This window comes from Fistularia commersonii, chromosome 2 (genome assembly GCF_037954325.1).
Source record: "Fistularia commersonii isolate RoL2024-O1a breed Wild chromosome 2, RoL_Fcom_v1.0, whole genome shotgun sequence".
Lineage (NCBI taxonomy): Eukaryota > Metazoa > Chordata > Actinopteri > Syngnathiformes > Fistulariidae > Fistularia > Fistularia commersonii.
Window position 1 is genome coordinate 11,736,559 of NC_141285.1, and position 19,622 is coordinate 11,756,180.

General features: G+C 39.7%; 2 protein-coding genes across 3 annotated transcripts; one reads left to right on the forward strand and one right to left on the reverse strand.

Annotated features, from left to right (window-relative positions):
• Positions 1-1,223: 1,223 nt before the first annotated feature.
• Positions 1,224-9,344, forward strand: oit3 (oncoprotein induced transcript 3). The gene is made up of 9 exons (XM_086167477.1): positions 1,224-1,362; positions 4,290-4,664; positions 4,742-4,852; positions 5,679-5,801; positions 5,926-6,048; positions 6,301-6,461; positions 6,834-7,246; positions 8,912-9,011; positions 9,169-9,344. The coding sequence occupies exons 1-9, from the start codon at positions 1,239-1,241 to the stop codon at positions 9,325-9,327; spliced, it is 1,689 nt and encodes a 562-aa protein (XP_086023603.1). The 5' UTR covers positions 1,224-1,238; the 3' UTR covers positions 9,328-9,344.
• A 42-nt stretch (positions 9,345-9,386) lies between these two features.
• On the reverse strand, positions 9,387-12,884 carry pla2g12b (phospholipase A2, group XIIB). Of its 2 annotated transcripts, none has more exons than XM_086167492.1 (4): positions 11,971-12,884; positions 10,977-11,065; positions 10,683-10,848; positions 9,387-10,562 (listed from the first exon to the last, which is right to left on the reverse strand). In XM_086167492.1, exons 1-4 carry the CDS (start codon positions 12,518-12,520, stop codon positions 10,444-10,446), a joined length of 924 nt encoding a protein of 307 aa, XP_086023618.1. In that variant the 5' UTR covers positions 12,521-12,884; the 3' UTR covers positions 9,387-10,443. The 2 variants fall into 2 exon arrangements, with proteins under 2 accessions (XP_086023618.1, XP_086023625.1); XM_086167499.1 differs by having other exon boundaries at positions 10,989-11,065; positions 11,971-12,879.
• Between the last annotated feature and the right edge of the window lie 6,738 nt (positions 12,885-19,622).

Below are 19,622 nucleotides of genomic sequence, written 5' to 3' on the forward strand. Positions count from 1 at the left end.
GTAATTGGTGTAAATGGGTCGGTGAAAATATACAAACAGGAACTGTTGATCCCCTTTGGCACTCTTTCCTTTTTGTTAATTACTTCTGTTTATATTATCCATAATTTGTATGAATATATTTTCAAAACAAAGTAAAAAAAGAAATCTGATAACCTAAAATGTAAAACAAAGATAAGAGGATAACCCAAACACAGATAGTGTCCACGTCCAAGCTGTTTCCATGTCATGGAATCAGCAATGTCACCTTGTTTTAAAGGGGGTGATTGTCACACAGACGATTAAACACATCTATTGCATGTATTGTAAGTATTATTTTTGTGTTTTATGCATTTGTAATCTGAGCCAGGTCACACATCACTGATTCAATACTCCCGCACAAGATTGATTATATATACAGTCATTATAAAACTCTCTCAACCACTATATTATGACTGTACGAAAAGAAAAATAACATGACCATCAAAGCATAACCTATTTGGCTTGAGGTTAATAGTAAGCCCTAAAAATAAATGTTCTTGCTGAGATTTAGAGGAGAATTTCATCAAAGAAAAAGATGACCATTTGAAAAAAAAAAAAAAAAACAACTAAAAAACATTCTCAATGTTACTTATACACAGTGAGTTTATGAGATTGGCGTAATTGAATCTGCTTGCACTCTTGAGACCTGGAATCAAGAGGGCAAAGAATAGCCCTGGGAAAAATCACAGAAAAAGTCACGTTCCAACTGATCTTTTGGATTAATGTCTCCATTAATTCCATTTATGTCTCCATTAACCAATGAGTTAAAAATTGTCAGCATAGGGTTATTTTGGGTGACCAGAATCCACATCCAGAGTTTGGCTTAGTCTGGAAGCCTCGCGAGGAGTTAGATGAGAAAAACTTATCTCCACTTGCAGGTGTCGTCTGTCAGAGAGATAAATTATTCAATTTGACACTGAGCAGGTTTAATTGACTGGGTTGATGCTGATGCAGATTACATTGGTGCACCTTTTAAACTAGTCTAGATGAAAAAAAAAGATTACATGCAAGAGAATCGCACGACAATACTTCTTCCCAACAAGATAGAGTTCAAATAAAGTGTTTTGGTCTGTGTGAGACAATAGCAGGATGGTTCCCTCTTTGGACAGTTGAGGCTGTGGATGGAGGTTGGGGTGGGGGGGGTCGAGGGGCAACAGTTCAAGGTGAGAAAGACATGCCAGTAAAAGACACAGATAAGGGCCACCTATTAAAAGCAGAAAATGTCAACAGCACCTAGAGATACACAAAGGACTCGACTTCTTTCTCTAACAATGAGAAAATCCATGATGATATTTTTGGGGGTCACTGCTTTGCTTCAAGAAGCTGTTGCAGTTTCAACTTTGGGTGAGTGTATAGCTCATAGATTTCTTCTCAAAATAGTCAGAAATATGTTATATTATGATCATCACAGTTATGCAGGTCCTTTTTTATACATTAACAACTATAATTCTAAAAGATAAACCATATTCTTCAAGTTTTAAACGTAATAGACCAACAATCCAGTAGTTTGAAACATTTCTCTCCTCATCTAAAGATGTATCAATATAATGTATCACAACAGACCACAAATTGTGTAGAGACAGAAATACTTAAAAAGTGGGTCAAACTTAATTCCTACCAAAAATGCAATTAATCTCTTTTCTCTCTGTGTTGTGAGATGCTGATTTCTAGACTGATCACCTCCGGAGATGTCTGACTCTTTCTTACAAACAATTTGACTGGATGCAGTTCATCCTGTGGCACTATTTCAAAGTACAAAAACATTACATCTGAATAATTCAACCACTAAGTGTCATAACATTTATTAGAGACTATGTTCCATCAATATGTATTCAATGTAGCAACAGCTCATATATAATCTCCAAATCATTCTTAGTAACTGGGCCATGGTCTCTGGCAAGAAATGTTTTTGAATGCACGGTTCTTCAATGTAATTTCAGGACACAAGAAAAGTACACCTCTATTGTGAATGACAGTTAAATAAGACAGTGGGGTTTTTTTGGTGTTGAATTGACCATTAAATAATTTAAACCGTGGTAAGTACTGCATTTCTTGTTGACTATTTCTATCCTTGAATAATGCACATTTAGCACTCAGCCAAGTACTTAATGGTATGAAGGAACAGACCAATAATTTGTGTTTCCCCCAGAACTCAAGCTCAGTAGATTCATCTGCATCTTCTTTAAGAGGAAAATAACACTATTACCAATGCTGAGACAATAATGCCACAGACAAATGAAAAGGGACTCTTTGTATTTTTTTCTTTATGTATTCAATGGCATAACATAATGCCTTTGGCCTCAAGCACACTTTGTCTATCAATTTACCAGTTTCAAGAACTTACAAATCCAACATTTACCAATAATCAAGGGGAACAAACAAATGTTTGCAGTCAATGTGGACAAATGTGTGCAGAAGTATAATCTAATAAATAATTAAAAGAAAAAATGTAATCTATTATCTAGATTAGATGGTGTACATATAAGGTTTTACCCGGGGCTAAGGTTGGGGCAATAAATCTGCTCAAAACACAATTTAGATTCTGAGATTTAGTGTTTATTCTTGAAAGCTGAGGCGGAGGGATGAAACCGTCCCCTTCTCGGTAAATCTGGTCAAACTCGGTGTCAGTGAAATGACTCTTTCAGGGTACAGGGAAGCGTGGAGTCAGGTTATAACTTCTCTAATAAATAGTCATGTACTGTCAACTGTCTAGTCTGGCCAGATGAGAGTGATGCCCCCTCCCCACAACTGTCTCTCTTCTCCCGTGTTTGTCTGTGATTAACTCCATTCAAACTCATGTCCACTTTCCCCCGATCATCCCCCATGTCTTGTTCTTTTCCGATGTTTTACGCCTGCCTTTTAATTACACTGTTGAGCAGGCACAAAAAGGGCAGAGCCTATTGATTGTTCTCTGCACTTTGTTTACTCAGTTGACATTCCGATTCTGCTACTGCAGTGAAAGAGTTACAGATGAGCCTGACAAGTCTCGGCTTATTAAGAGCCTTTGTGAGCTTGACACCTTTTGGTTCAATTACCATTGACTAAGGTTTTGCATTTGATCTTACATGCACAAAAATAACATATTTGTCTACCTGACTGATGAGTGCTGGCATTTCGGTAAAAGATGGAGCTTTTACATGTGAAAACTGAATGTGCAGACATTTAAACAGTCATTAGTGCGCTACCAAATGTAAACTTGGCAAATAAATAATAACATAAATTGAGAACCTCTGTCCTTTTATGCCATTCTCAAAGGTAAGGGCTTAAAAAGCCATCAATTGATATATTGTACTGGGATATTTTAATTTAAGTTTTATTTTATATCAATTTATGTTGTCACTCATTCAGGGCAACAGGAGGCTGGAGTCTATCTCATGTCTCATTGGGCAAGAAGTTTGGTAAACCTTGAACCGACCGCCAGTCAGTCACAAGGCCACATATAGAGACATACAACCATTCACTCTCATTCCCGCGTCACGGCAAATTTCTGGTCTCCGATGAATCTTCTGCGTGTTTTTGGACAGTGGCAGGAATATGTAATACTGTGAGAAAACCTGCTCGGACACTGGGAACGCAGAACAGCCCCGTCCAAATTGAACCAGGGAATTTCTTGCTGTGAGGCAGAAGTGTTAACATGTCAACGATTTTGATACATGATTTCCCATCCGGACACAAAATAGTTCAAGTATCCTTCAAAATATAAATTCGTTTTTAGTTACCGAAAAAATAATTCTGAAAATCGAAAGCAAAAAAAAAAGAAAAATACATTCTACGATACCTTTAAACTTGGGTTAAAAGAAAGCTGAGAAAATCAGGGATTTACCCAAAAAATTGTCTGTCATATTTCTTATGTGCCACTATGTTGCATCCAAAATAAATAATATATTAGTGAAATGAGGCTACATATCTGGTATTATATATTTTTTTTTTTTGATATCCAACTGACACATGATGTTTCTTTGTTAACAAGAATGAGAATATCATGATGAATATTTTGTCTAAAATGCTCATCCCACCTTCCTGACCAAAAAATCAATAGGACACTTTAATTACATTTTCATTTCAATTTCATTTTCAATGTCCTCTGGTTCTGATGCCATCTAAATCTGAAAAAGAAAAGCAGTCCACATTAATCAGGATAGTTTATTTGCTGTAATAACATTTAACCCCTCAAGATTCTCCTGCTCATCATCATTTTCGAATATAAACACTTTATCAAGTACAGTATGTACATTGTGCCCAACTAATCAGTCCCTCCCTTGCCTTCCCAGTGCTGGACCCGTGTTCTGCCTACATCAGCCTGAATGAACCTTGGAGGAACACAGAATATCACATCAACCAGTCATCTGGCCGGCTGTCTTGTGACAGTCAGGTGTCTGGAGAGTGGTACCGTTTCACAGGCATGGCAGGCGATGCAATGCCAACGTTCTGCATCTCCGAAAATCACTGTGGCACCCACGCGCCCATCTGGCTCAACGGCACCCACCCCCATCTCCAAGACGGCATCGTCACCCTGCCTGCGTGTGCCAGCTACGGTGACAACTGCTGCCAATGGAACGCCACTGTAGACGTGAAGGCCTGTGTTGGGGGGTACTTTGTGTATCGCCTGCCCCGACCGTCTGTCTGCTTCCATGCCTACTGTGGCTGTGAGTGAGCTTTTAAGGGGATAGCTGATTAATTCTGCATTTTCTTGTGCTAATTCTTGTTTATGTGTGCCGTGCAGATTTCTATGACATCTGCGATGAGGTAGACTGCGCAGGTCCGAACTGCCCTGCGTCGAAGTGTCTCTGTGCACCTGGAACTGTTCTGGGTCCCGATGGACAAACATGCCTCGGTGAGACAGACGGAGAGGAAGGATGAAAAGAAAGATACTAGTTGTGCAGCGGAAATGTATAAAGAGGGGAAGATTGGAAAGCTGGGAATATGTTCTGCAAAAACAAAATAATAATTATCATTTGTATTATTATTATTATTATTATATTTTTAATAGGAGACATCTATTTATTCATGTCACAATTTCTTTGGTCTGAAAAATCTATGCCAGTTATTGCATAACTGACACAATCCTTTTCAACATAATGGGATACCAAACTGTGACAGCTATTATTGTATATGATTCCATTTATTCTATAAATGTCTTGGTGTTTATTTTTTCTAAGCTCAATCATGTTTATTTTCTGTCTCTGGTGCCCCAGTGGCTCATGGCATTCAAGACATTGTATCAGTTTGTGAATTCAATTGGAAAAACTGTAGAATCCCATGTTTTTCCATTTATCACCGGTGGAGTATAATTTGAATAATAATATGGTTCATAAAACTGAAAGAATGGCTGCAAAGAGGCAATAAAATGTAGCGACGATGTCGGTAAGGATGGGTGACAAGGCATGCAGCGAGAATCCAGCAGATCTGAAACCCAGATCCCATCAACCAACTCTGCCTCTCTCCTTCTCATTTTCATTGCTCAATCATTCACCTGTGCTCTCACTCTCACCTGTCACAGTCTTTTATTTCATTCATCTTTTTTTCCAGTCCACTCGGTCATAAGAACTCACTCTTTGAATCCTTTAAAATGTATTAACCTCTTTGAGAAAAAAGAACCAGGAACCACACATCTGAAACTAATATTTGACCCGACTGCCACATGTGTGTGTTATGGTCAGATGTGAATGAGTGTGAGAAGGAAAATGGCGGCTGCACCGAAGTGTGCGTGAATACCAAAGGCTCCAGGCGTTGTGAGTGTGGGCCAGGACGTGTGCTGGATGCGGACGGGCACAAATGTCAAGGTATATCCGTCCACTTATATTCATACATTGCACAATGGCTGTGGCACAATGGCACAATTGTTATTGACTCAGGCAACCAAACCTTGGGCTTCATGGCTGCCTGTGTCCATCTTGGCTCATGCAGATATAGCAGGCTGTCATAGCAACAACGGAGGCTGCAGCCACGACTGCCTGTCGCTACAGGACACCTACCAGTGCCACTGTCCCAGGGGGTTGGATCTTGGTGAAGACAAACACACATGTCAGGGTGTGTATAGATGATGGTGAAAAGTACATATCATTGATCAATACTCAATGTGAAACACGTGGATATGGATGGAACGATCCCCCCCAAAAATCTAAACTGATTGCTGTAAACACTAAAGATCACACAAATTCCTCGAGTACCCAAAGGTTGTAAACAATCTAGTGATGTCTGGATATTTTGCATCTGTAAAGAACTATTTTTTTTTTATAAATGTATTATAAATGATCAATGTAAATGTCTGCCTCACTACAGTGCCAGTTCAGTGTGATCCCAGCTCTATCACAGTCTCAGTTCCTAAGGACCTGGTCGGAGGTTTGGAGCTTTTCCTTTCCAACTCCTCTTGCCGGGGCGTCTCCAACGGCACACATATTAACCTCAGCTTCAGCCTTAAGACTTGTGGCACCGTGGTGGAGGTCAGTCTTGGAATATGATTGCATGCATGGAATGAAGAGTTGCTTTTGCAGCCTTGGTTTCGATTGACATATTGCATCGTGTCTAACGTAGTGTCAGTATAAATACCTCAAAATGTACATTTTGTAAGAATCATCACCATGATGTAGTTACTTCAGGACAAAGGCCAGTTGGTTCTGAAACAATGTTCAATATCTCTTTGCCAAACAATGCAGACTTCTTCGGCATGACAACAAAGCTGCGCTTTCTTTAAATATTGATTACGATTAGATACTTTTTGGGAGAAGAAATATACACATTCAGTACCTTTGAAAGCTCTGTCATCCATTTGTTACCTGCTGAAAACTTCCAATTAACTGAAAGGTGACCCCTAGGTGACAAATGACAAGATCGTGGGAACCAACCTGGTGACAGGCCATCCCAGAAGCAGTCCGGGCAGCAGCAAGGACATAATTGTCCGTACGAGCAAGCTGGTGCTCCCGGTCACTTGTGAGTTTCCAAGAGAGTATCATGTATCAGATGGATACCAGGCAAGCCCGCCTGGCTCGGCACTGGAACTGGCAGGTCACAGTGAAGGCCTCTTCCCTTTCTCCCTGGAGCTCTTCAAGAGTGCCGAGTTCTCTGAGCCCTATCGCACTCCACCACAGCTACACCTTCACGATTCCCTGTTCTTTGGAGTGGAACCCAGGGAGAGAGTAGAAGGCCTTTCTGCCTTAGTGGAGAGTTGTTTTGCTACACCTGGGCCCAAAGCTGACCAGGCACTCAAATATTTCCTCATTAAAGACGGGTAAGTGGACAAGTCATATCAGCTTTAATGTGTTATACTGCACATCAAAAATGTCGCTAAAGTAAGCTTAATAAATAAGATATCTTTTTTTTTTTTTTTTCGTTTCAAACCACTTTATTGGATCAGACACATTTAAGTTTTTCCACACTTTCTCCCTCTCCGGGTGTGATATTTAATCACACCAGCAACAGAATGAGACATTAATGAAGTGTCATGTAAAATCTTATCATGCCAACATCAACAGATATAGATAATTAATGATCCAAATATCCTCCCCGAGATTCTTTAAAATGTGTTCAGTAATGTTATTTGTTCAAAAGTGAAATCCAACAAATTTAACAACAGTCACAATTAGATAAGAACATATCAAAATATGTTGATAATTAAATTCCATCAATTATTGTGTTCTTTTTTTTATGCACGTTAGCCCTACAGATAAGAGAATGTACAGATACAAAAATGTAATAATGATTAAATAATGACTCTAGGAGCCAGGAGGGGGGAAACATAACATTTAAAATTTTTCCTTGAGAATTCCCCAAAGACGCAAGGCATGTTCCACCTCATTTCTCTGTCCTTACTGACTGAATCACACATCAGGTTACTCAAGGTGACTTCTAAAAGCATCTCGTGGTAAGATAGGGACATGGTATCAGAATCCGATCTTCTTGGCAAGGGGACAAATTATCACTGGGGAGCCCAGAGATAAAGAAGCTACTGTTGTTAAATGTGGTTAATACGGTATAAACAAGCTTTTCCAAATAGCACATTTTAGATTTAGCTTCAGATCTGAATTCTACTGGTGCACTGTAAGTTCCATTTTGGAGATTTCCCTCTGCTACCCAATACAATGATTGAAACTGCAATCTCGTCTTTGCAGCTCACAGCACTAATAATTAATTTTTTTGGAAAGATAAACAGCAGCTTCCCACTACTTCACTTATTGTCGATAAAATGTGGATAACAGAATGTGATGACATCGGTTTCAGACAAACACTCTTCAGGAGCAGTTCATTGTAATGAAGCCTGAAACCTACCAGGTCTGTGATTAAGATGTGATCTTGTCTCTTGTCAGCACTGTGAGTGATACAGATAATTACATTCTACTCCAATGACGACAGAAAGGCTGATATACGGGTAAATAAAAGTTGAATAGTCTTATATGGATGCCACAAAAGGGAGTTTTTCCCCTCTTCAGCTTAGATGAACTGACCTTTTTAAAGTTTTCCCAGCTTTCTGTTGTACACTGTTGGTCTTGTAGGATTCTTTAAACAGGATGAGATTCGGTTGCTGTATTTCTGCCAGGGATCAGCGTCAAATACTTAAGTTATAGAACAGGAAAATCTCCACTTTGTCAATAAAATGGCAAGTGAAAATACCATCAACCTCAGGCGGAGATAAATGTGCAGGGAAAGCAGGAACGTTTTGGGTTGAAAAATCTGAACCCACCTCCTTATCTCAGAGAAAACTTTATTTAATCATTCCTTTATTGAGTCTGGGGGAGTTTTGCTCCCGCGACTTGATATAGCTCTAATCTATTTTCACGATTCCCTCCTTAAAATACAACAGTGTTACTGCTTACTCCGTTAAAGCGTCATGTTAGAAATACATGCGTCAACACATTCGCTTTTTATTTAACTTTGCCTCATTCTGACCTCCACTCAGGTGCATCTCTGATCAAACAGTCACTCAGTACTCATCCAAGGACCAGCTTTCAAAGCACTACCAAGTCCCCGTCTTCAAGTTCATTGGCAAGGAAAACCAAGTGAGTGAAAACATGCTGGGAACCAGCTGGCGGGTTCTTCTATGTTTAGACTGCGGTATTACACTGTCTGTTCTCACAGAATACCATGTGACCCTTTGAATGAATCCTATGTTTATGCGATCACGGCGCTCATCTTCTAATCATCTTCCGTTTGCAGCAAGTCTTCCTTCACTGTCAGGTGTTAGTATGCGGTGCCAGAGACTCTCGCTGTGCTCAGCGATGTCGGGGACGTGTCCGTCGGGACGTTCAGAGCTTTGAGTCTCAGGAGCAGCACGTGCTAAGTGGAGGCCCCATCTTCATCCTGCCTGAAATCTGATGCCAATATGAAGTAAAGAATGACCAGAAAAAAACAAGCAGCTTATCAATCAGCTGGAATGAGTTGACTTTTCATTTTATTTGACTGTAACAACACCAAACATATGGATACCCACTAACATTAGTACGCACTGCCTTCTTGCACAGCATGTAAGTATGATACTGAGACCAGTGTTAGTCACAGTGATGCAGATTTTTCAAATTCTGGTTGATACATCCAAGTCAGTGTACTCCTGTCACATGTCCTGACAGTTTAATATACCAACATTAAAAGTAAACGACATTTCTATTAGAAATTCTTTAGGGCAACTATCCATTTTTAGCAATCAGGGTGAGGGATGAGGGATGGTTTTCTAGGTCAACGTCTCTGGTATCTCTCAGGCTTACTTAGGATTTCCAGTTAAAAGATTTAGCGGTTACAAATTTGCACAACGCATGAAATTGAAACATACTGGTATGATATTTATAGATTCGCTCTGAGTGTAATGGATTGATATCATACTGGACATTCCAGCGTGGTGCGAGAGGAAAATTCTGCCTTCGCTTCATCATAGCATTGTCAGCTTTATTGCACTTACTCATACATTTACTTACATGGAAAACACAAATAACGAGCAAATAACTTAACATTAAGCTGTATGAGGGTTGCATTAAATCAAACCGTGACTTTTGTAGGATTAGAGCAGATAAAGCATGTGAATGTTAAAATGAAGCAAACAAGCAAGTGGGCGAGCTGTAATAATTATCTTGTGTCTCACTATGAGGAGGGAATAAATCCACCTAAAATATCTCTCCTATCTGCTCTTTTTTGTTTGGACTCATCAAAGTAATTAATGGTAATGGAGTCATGGAGGACTGAAAATAAAGGATATACATTATTAGGTTATTAATATTGTAAAAGTCGGAGTTAAATGCCTAACATTTGTTGTATTGCCAGTGTAAAAGGTCTGAGAAAGCTTATTCACTCGCCATTGATATGTCAGGCTCTGTATTGCGAGAATACCACTTGTGAAGTAATCTCTTTCCAAAGCAGCTTATAAATGAATTTAGTGTCCAGGAAATATTCTTGGTTCCTGTAAGTTCTCTGTAGCTAAGACTTGAGGAAGGTGCCCCGCTGTCACAGTTCATCTCTTTCCTCTCCCTGGCAGACACATGCTGCCCTCTGGCTGTTCATGTAAGGTCTGCATCCAAGAGTCCACAGTGTGTTGTATAATGTGTCTGCCATTCCTTCACATGCTGAAAAAGAAAAAAAAAAAAAAAAAATTTTAATTACCAATGATATAAAGTATATGATTGGTATTTTTTTTTTACATAATGCATGGTCAAACAACCAACGTCTCACAACCAACGTCTCACATTGCAATTTCGATCCCAAGCCGAGGCTCTTCTTAATATCGGCGCAAATGTCATGGAGACAATAACGAAACTGGGAGTCACAGTCGTACTTGTTGGTGCCACAAGTGTCGTAACAGATGTCCAGCAGGTTGCAACAGTTAGTCATTGCAGGGATGCCCAGGTTGAGCTACAAGAAGAAAAGCATCATTTTTTTTTTTCAAAACAGTGTCCTTTTACACAAGTGTCTCTAGGCAAAATACTTAATGAGCGTTAAAAATGTGCAAGAGCTGTTGGTGCTATAAGCAGGCCACCTACTGCAGCATTCACCTGTAATCCCACCAGAGAGGAACTGCAGCCGTTGGGCTCTGGAAGCTGATACCCTGGCCGAGGTTGAGGAAGATCACCTAGGGAAACAGTTGTGAATCATTTTGTTTGGGATCTTAGGAATGGTCATCATCATCATCATCATCATCATCATCATCATCATCATCATCATCATCATCATCATCATCATCGTCATCATCACAACTGCCACCACTGTTAAGGTCCTTGTCTCCCTGTTCTTGGTTGTTTATCATTTTGCAGATAAGATGTGACTTTCTGAGATGGGATCTGTATTGGTTGTGCAACTTAATACATCCACCTTCGGGACACATCACTATCAGTAACAGCAGCCTGATCCACGCATCATAGAATTATCACAGTCTGGAAATCTGTTCCAATATATGATAGCGGTGAAGCTGAAACTGACAGAACTGAATTTGAGAGATAAACTGTGAAAAGCGGGATGACACTTTGTTGAGAATATCAAAAGAGGAAAAAAATGTTCTGGATCAACAACTGATCAAAACAAAAAATCTCAAACTCATTCGCACAAGAAAAGATTCCTGAGTGGCTGAGGTTTTGCCAGAGAGTATTGGTCACTGGATAACACTTTAAAACCCCATCTGATCTGAACCACCCCTGATCATTAGAATACTAATTCAAAGTATGAAATATAAAAGGACTTGGTGAATCTCCCCAGTTGCCTTCAAGACGAAACCCAAATGATAAAAAGGAGGCCTTAGATCATTAAATGTTCAACAAAACCTTTGTGACCTTCAGCAGAACCTTTGTGTAAGGTTCTGCTGAAGGTCACCAAGGGTTTCAGCCAAAGAACCCTACTTGGTTCTACTCAGTCACTTTATTTGTTTATTTGAGTATAGAGGTGTAGATATCTTCGGAAATATCTCGGGAGCTGCAATTTATGATAAAACGTCTGTGGGCTCTCGTTCTTGTATGTTCGAGATGGTTAAATGTTTCCTCTTACCATATCTGCAGCGGTACTGACAGACACCGTCGTGTCCTCCCACCAGCTCCACCAGAGAATCGAAGTAGCCGTGTACAGTCTGGAAACTATTTCTGATTAAGTTCAGGCTCCACCTGTCATCGTTGTCATATGTCAAAGAATTCCTCAGTGACTGGTTAGCCTGGATTGGGCTGAGATGAGGCTCCTGTTGGACCAGATCTTTACCGGTCAACTCCATGTCTCCGGCAGGTTTATCGGTATCTTCTACCGACACATCGACCGGGGATTCATCAACGCTATCGGTCGTCTCTACTTCACTGCTGTCATCTTCTGGATCGTCAACTTTCAATAATTCAGCAGGTAGCTGGGGTTGTTTGCCTGCACCGTCTGTAGTCTCTGTATCATCTTCCTTCTCTGTGGTGTGAGAGGCAGTCGGCACATCTGCATCCGTCTCTTCTGAATCCGCAGCAGGAACCTCGATCTTCTTTTCCTCAGACTGGTAGTGGCCTAAAGTGGCCGACAGTGCCAGGGATACAGAGAGGAGGAGCAGGGCCAGAGTCCGAAGTAGCATGGTGTGGTGCGCGAGCTTCCTTCAAGAAGATCGAGCGTTGTTAACGGGGTGAGATGAGCTTTGACGGAGAGGGACGAAAACACGCTGCTATAGCTGACAACCAAAGAGCGGACTTTGACCCCTGATTAGGCCGGAGCAGACAGCGGGGCAACCACTCATGTTGGGGGCAAAGGGCATTCCGTATCAATCTGAAGAAAGCTTCAATAATTTTTGGTAATCTTTTTGTCCTTTGTGATACTTGAGCACATCAGATGGTTTAATTCATTGCAGATTTACCAGCATATAATTGTTTTATTATGACTCAGGGATCACATGAAATTTGAGCCCAGAGGTGTTGCCTCTGTATTCAAGACCGACAACACTGCCAGCTAATGCTGGCATTTCAGCCTGGCCTTAATCAGGACACTGCCTTCTACAAAAGATTCTTACCCTCACTGACTCTCTTTTATGCTATTTATATTCTTCATCGGGCAAATATAAATCATTCAAAGTGAAAAAAGAAAAGACAGCATTGTACCACGTTTGCAGTAGCTCACTGCTGCCCCCTGGTGTTTAGAGAGGAAAGAGCTCCTTCTGCTTTTTTAAATTATTTAACAATGTCTAGTCTAGTGTCACTCTTCACAAAAAGTCCGTTTTATTATTTCAACTTTTTTTTTTCCCATGTGCTAAAAGCTTCAAGTTTTTTTTTTTTTTGTTTTTTTTTTATTCCATCCACTTCTGTGTTCCGTCTGTATGAATGAATGCTTTCTATTGTCCAGAGCAGACAGAAATAAGAGGAGGGTGTGTTCTCATTTATCATCCTAATCTTCTATGGCAAGGGTTTTAAGAATTAGAGACTTTGGGCAACTTCTCAAAGTTTGAAATACAAATATATCTCATATTCCTCTTAGTTAACTGACAAAGGTTTGGGAAGGTTTTCAGATGGGATTATTGTTGTGTTATTTTACACAAGGCACTCAAATGGAGGGCAAACTCAGACAACAAAAAAAACATTTTTTTTTTTTTTTTCTGGTATGATAACGTTCTTGTTCATAATAACTACCACAAGATCATCAGAAGGCCACACATGATTACAAATACTTCCATTTCATTTTTAACAGGGTGAATTTATTATTCAAATTATGAAATGCAAAGAGTTGACAAATAAAACTGTCCCGAGAAATAAACACAATCAATGTTAGGAGTCAAACTGACTACTGTAATTCAACTGCAGGATGATGGCAAACATTGTACTGTTGATTCTCTATTTTTACTGAACTATCTTTGCTGAAAACAAATATTATGCAACATATTACTAATTTTACTAAAGTAAAGGAACAACACGCTTGATTGATTTTTAACTCATATCAATACTTCACAAGATATACTTAAGAAAGAAATATGACAATAGATCAGTTGCTTATCACTGTCATAATTTCTCAATTCTGATTTCTCGATCTTTAATACTTTAAGGCAGGTAACAACCTTTTGGAAAAGTAGACCGCAGTTAGATAAGAAGATATAGTTCTTAGAGCACGCGGCTGCCGATCATTAACGGCATATCATTATCATGCTTAAATAACAATATACTGATGTGAAAATGAAAAAGCTAATAACTTTTAAAATGTAATTGGATTAAATGAATTTCAATTGAAAAAATCAAACCATTTCACAAGATCATTAAGATGCTGTGCACTGTCACTGCAGCCACCGTTTTTTGTTGGAGAGTAATTCTGGCAATTTATTTCCTTCAGTAACCACAAAGTCTTTAATTTTAATGTTACAATTTCACAATGTGTTGATGATATAACTCATAAAATAAATAATAGGGTCTGGAGTACCTGATGTTGATATCTGATGACTTGATGGAGATAGGGTAACTATAAGCCACTTTTGGTATTCTTCTGCGCACACACAAAGAGAGATCTATGTTCTCATTGTGCCTCCGGATAATGGCAAAAGGCAAATGTACCATGCAGTATTCTTTTAATATAAATGATGATATGAAATTTTAAACTTCCGTGCCTTGTTGTTAGCTTTCAAGCAGGTATTTGAAGCAGTTAGCCAGAGTGTCTCCCTCTGGAAGCCATCAGAAAAGGAGACAATATCAAAGGTTCAGACAGATGGTTTTCAGAAATGAATACATCAGATATTGAACTTTACTTTTAAAGGAAGAGACCAATTCACAACAATAAAAATGAAAATCTGTAAAAAGCTGTACAAATACTCAGTCTCTGTTGAAGAGGGTAAAGTGAGGCCATGCACCTTTATGTATTTGACTGATCTCTCTGTGGCTGCATCCGTGTCAGCCAACACGATGTCTTTCACCTCCTCCTCAAACTGCTGGACCTCCTTGTACATATTCAACACATTAAGCTTCTTTGATACTGACAGGGACAAATCTGCTCAAATAGCGGAATCAGAAAAGAATGCACTGCTAAGAATAATATATTTCATACTTGTGTCTATGTATTCTTGTCGAAATTGTATTGTTGTGGTAACTGGACTTGAATTTCTTCACTTGAAGACGCTTCACTCCTCATCCGAAAGGCTTCTTCAGTTCAGTTCAGTTGTATCTATGTACAAACCCCTGCAGGTAACATAAAGTCACATAGTATTTGATACTAAAAGACTCTTTTAAGCCTTTTTGCATGACAGAGTGATTAATTGTTCAGTGTCCACGCCACAGAAAACTATCTAAAAAGTGAGCATATGCTGTTGCCCTACAGCAGGGGTCGGCAACCCGCGGCTCCGGAGCTGTATGCGGCTCTTTCATCCTTACACTCCGGCTTTGTGTGGCTTGGGAAAATAAATTCTAAGTATTTAATTGAAGTGTATTTTATTTGTGTTAGTTCCTTTTTTTATTTTTGTTCAAAATCGGAAGATTGCTGTGATCTTGAAATATTAGAATAAAATTATATTTATTATTTTTCGACGCTCAAAATATACGTCACGCTCGTGGAAGGCGGTATACCCGCCGAGACGCCACCAATTGGTCGAGACTTTTAACCGCAGGTAGGCAAAATATGAAAAAGCAACAAAACACAGTGGTACCTTTATTTTAGACATCAAAAAGTAACTTTTCCGGGTTTAAATGGCTCTTTGGGTGTTAGAGGTTGCCGACCCCTGCCCTACAGGGTCGTGACTAGAAAACCCTTAAATGTGGTTTAGAAATTAGATATGCTAGTATGTAGTACAGTGAAGTCTTGAGACTTACTGTTCATGTCTCTGTCCTCTGGGCTTAGAGCTACTAGAACATTCTGTTATTCATTTTGTACTCTGAGGTTAAAAAAAAAGCACAATACTTCAAGTCTCCCACAGGTGTTTAATTGGTTGAGATCTGGTGAGTTAAGAAATAAGTAGTTCTGGTTTCTCTCTTGTGGGGTTCTTGTAAACTCTTTCTCCAATGCAGAAACTTTGTTTACTGGATTGTCAAACTCTGCTCTTCCACATCCAGGATCCTCACATGATGGATTTGGAGAATGCGTAGTGTCATGAAAAGAGAGAAAAACATATGCAGATACATTGTTTCTAAAGCTTCTGTAAAAAGGTCAAGAATCTGTTAAATGTAGCAATTTGAACAACATAATGACAAATTTAATCAAACCCTTAATATACATGTGTACTAATTTCACAAAAGAAGAACAAAATTTTTGTAAAAAAAAAAAAATCCTTCTCACACAATGTAAGAATCATTACCATAGACTTTAATTATTTATAACATTTATAGTCAGAAAAAAAAAAAAAAACTATAGTCACAGACACCATCATAATGCAGCCCCAGGGCAGCGGCAGCGAGTGTCTCCCTGAGCGGGTCCCAAGCCCTGATAGATGCAGAGGGTTGTGTCGGGAAGGGCATGCGGCGTAAAACTTTTGCCAATATCAAACCTGTGATTCAAATCTAATAACCAGATCACACCAGATCGGTCGAGGACCGGGTAAACATTGACCGCCATCGGTACCAACGACCTACAGGGAACCAATTGAAACTGGGCCACTGTAGGTCAAAGAAGGAGAGGAGGAAGGCAGGTTTGGAAGGAAAATGAAAATGAAAGGCAAGAGTCTGGGACTGAGAGTAGGGACTTTGAAATTAGGGATCAATGACAGGAAAAGGTAGAGAATTGGTCGACATGATGCAGAGAAGGAAAGTGGACATACTGTGTGTCCAGGAGACCAGGTGGAAAGGTAGTAAGGCTAGAAGCTTAGGAGCAGCCTTTAAGTTGTACTATCATGGTACTGACAAGAAGAGAAATGGAGTTGGAGTTCTCTTGAAGGAGGAGTTTGTTAGGAATGTTCTGGAGTTGAAAAGAATGTCAGATAGACTTATGAGTCTGAAACTGGAAATTGAAGGTGTGATGCTCAATGTTATTATGTTGATAGAGAAGGTTGATTCGCTGTGGCGACCCCTGAAGGGAAAAGCCGAATGGATAGGTCGCAGACACTAACATACAATTCAGACTGATTAAAAGAAACACAAAATTAAAATCTATGTAATATCTCATAATATAATTCTAGTTGTCCTTAAAATGTAGACATGCAGTCAGTGTACTTTACCAGCAGTGTAGTCCAGTGCAGTGAAGACTGGCCATTAAGTGACTGATATACAAATCAGTCGGAATCAGTCGGAAAGACAGAGATGTCATTTCAGTCAATTTAATCAAATGTGTAAATAATCACAATATAGAAAATATTATAAATGTGTACTTCTTGCATATGTACTTCATGTATGACATGTTGAGTGCCAGGAGAGAACCAATTAACATAAATAGTATATGTTAATGCAGTGGATTATAGAAGAAAAAAAAAAGTTCAGAGGACTGTTCCCACATCAGAAAGCGTTATATTATCTGCAAAGGTATTCAAAATAAATTACTGATGATTCAATAAATCAATGTAATCATATCTGTAATGTATAGTAATGAGTAGTAACTGAACAAACTAAGGCAGTATGTTTCCTCTGACGTTTCAAACAAAGTGCACCAAAGGTTCAAAGGTATAAAGAAATGCAAAATTATAATTCTAATAACACAATTACATTTGCAAACACAGGTCACCATATATAGGAGCAATATTTTTTTGACTCCAAGGCATGCTGCCCTCTGATGACCCGTGACCTGATGCTTCATGACCAGGTTCCAGTAACTGTTCTACTTCCACCTGATGCACCAGGGACTCTCTTTCCCGGCACGAATACATTTTGATGGCACATGCTAAAAATGTGCGAGTGCGTAGAGAGGAAATGGAAAAACCTTAATTTCCCTCAGGATGCCTCCAAATACTGGTGAGCCTTCACATACATCATTAAAGACGTCACTGAACACTACAAGGCGATCTCTATTGGGCCAACTCTGTGCTGACAACTTCTTCAGCCTCTGTGAAGGACAGGCCCAAACACACACACACACACACACACACACACACACACAAATTCAAATGTAAACCATGCTTGCTATGTGTGAGTGTCGGAAGTGCACTTTAAGTACAACTATCAATTTGGGCAACCTATGTGATTCTGTAAGTATTTCTTGGGATTTTTGAATTGACACATCAAATGTGTAAATTCCGACATGTTTTTACGTGTTCTTTCAACTTCAAAATAATTACTGAGAACAAAATTGTTGAACGTTCTCAGAGCCGTCTGTTCACATGTCAGACCATTCTCACCTTGTATAGTTTCCTCTCATACATTTCGCTAACATTCAGCTCTCCTGTTCGGTTTGCTCTTGGCAGCTCTTGCCGGTTGGGTTTTCTCCTGGCAGTCACCCGCCGGCTAAACTGTGATTTTGTCTTTAGCTGGCCTTCTTTATTCAGGCCTACCTGGCAGTAATGAGAAGCCTCGCTTCCCACTTGATTATAGGAGAAGATTGACATTTTCTGTGAGGTGGATCTTTGATGACCTGGCAAAGATTTTAGGGAACAATAAACTATTTTGGTTAGATTTATATCTTTTCGGTCTACATGTGATGAGTGATCTTTCCTTGAGCCCAAGACCTCAGACTCCGCTGATGCTTTCCCAGCGTTGAAGGCAAAGGAAGAGTCTTTCATTTCTCTCTTTGCATGGGCCAGTAGCCCTGACCATCTCTGCTGGAGTGTCGGATTTGGGTTTGGGATTTCTTCCTGGCTCTGAGACCCAGCAGGATGACTGCTTTGTCTCATTGCTGGGCTAAATGAACTTCAGACTCTGGGGCGCCAGCTGACCTGAAGAACAGGCCAGGATTTCAGCCTTTGGACCGGCGTCACCAGGTGGCAGCAGCCCGGGGAAGTTGCGCCCACAGCTTTCAGGCTTTGTCTCTCTGAGGGCCAGTATATCTGTGAGGGCAAAGAGTGTTTCCTTTTGCAAGTCTGCATTACAAAGCAACTGAGAAGTCTTATGGACTTTAAATCTCAATACAACTGATAACACTGTGAAATATTCATAGACGCATAAATGTGAGAGAAAACATGGTCTGACTTCACCTAATTCAGACAACACACTACTTGGAGGTGGCATTAAACAAGCTAAAATTATTATTAGTCAAAAAATAGGTGGAGTTTTGCTGCCGGATTCCTCAACATGCGTACAGGAAATGTTAGACAGCCCGTTGAGAAAAGAAGTGGATTTTGAAAACCTGTAAGGGCAACTCACCTGCTTCTTAAATGCTCATCTGAACGAAATCACAACGAAATCTAAACCTCGGTCACGGGGACGGTGTCTGTTACAGCTTTTCTGTGCACGGTTGTCACGGAAACCGAAGTGCGTACTGCTTGCATTGCGTTCAGCGTCCCAGTAATAATTGTTCTCCGGGGATTTAAGCGCTACATTCACGGATGGGACGAGTAGGCGAACTTCAAATGTGTTGCATCATGAAAATAGGCCCCCCTTTCAGCAATGATTTTAATTAAAACATGTTCTCTCCTGGCTGGATGCATTTGAAAGGTTCAAATTTACAAATCCCATTAATTCATTAGCATTAACAATGATACAAGGACTTAAAGACCTATATTCAGCTTTTCTTTTTTGTTTCTTATATATAAACACAATCTGTACAAAAAAAGTGTGATGACTTGTGATTGGGGGTTTTATAATTTCAACTGAAACAATCTGAATTCCAAGAAACCCACAGTCATTTAGGGCGGCATGGAC

Coding starts and splice junctions, on each gene's coding strand:
- oit3 (XM_086167477.1), top strand. CDS start 1,239: ATGTCAACAGCACCTAGAGATACACAAAGGACTCGACTTCTTTCTCTA. Junction 6,462..6,833: donor CTTGTGGCACCGTGGTGGAG/GTCAGTCTTGGA, acceptor GGTGACCCCTAG/GTGACAAATGACAAGATCGT. Junction 7,247..8,911: donor TATTTCCTCATTAAAGACGG/GTAAGTGGACAA, acceptor ACCTCCACTCAG/GTGCATCTCTGATCAAACAG.
- pla2g12b (XM_086167492.1), bottom strand. CDS start 12,520: ATGCTACTTCGGACTCTGGCCCTGCTCCTCCTCTCTGTATCCCTGGCA. Junction 11,066..11,970: donor TCAGTACCGCTGCAGATATG/GTAAGAGGAAAC, acceptor CTGTTTCCCTAG/GTGATCTTCCTCAACCTCGG. Junction 10,563..10,682: donor CTTGGGATCGAAATTGCAAT/GTGAGACGTTGG, acceptor TTTCTTTTTCAG/CATGTGAAGGAATGGCAGAC.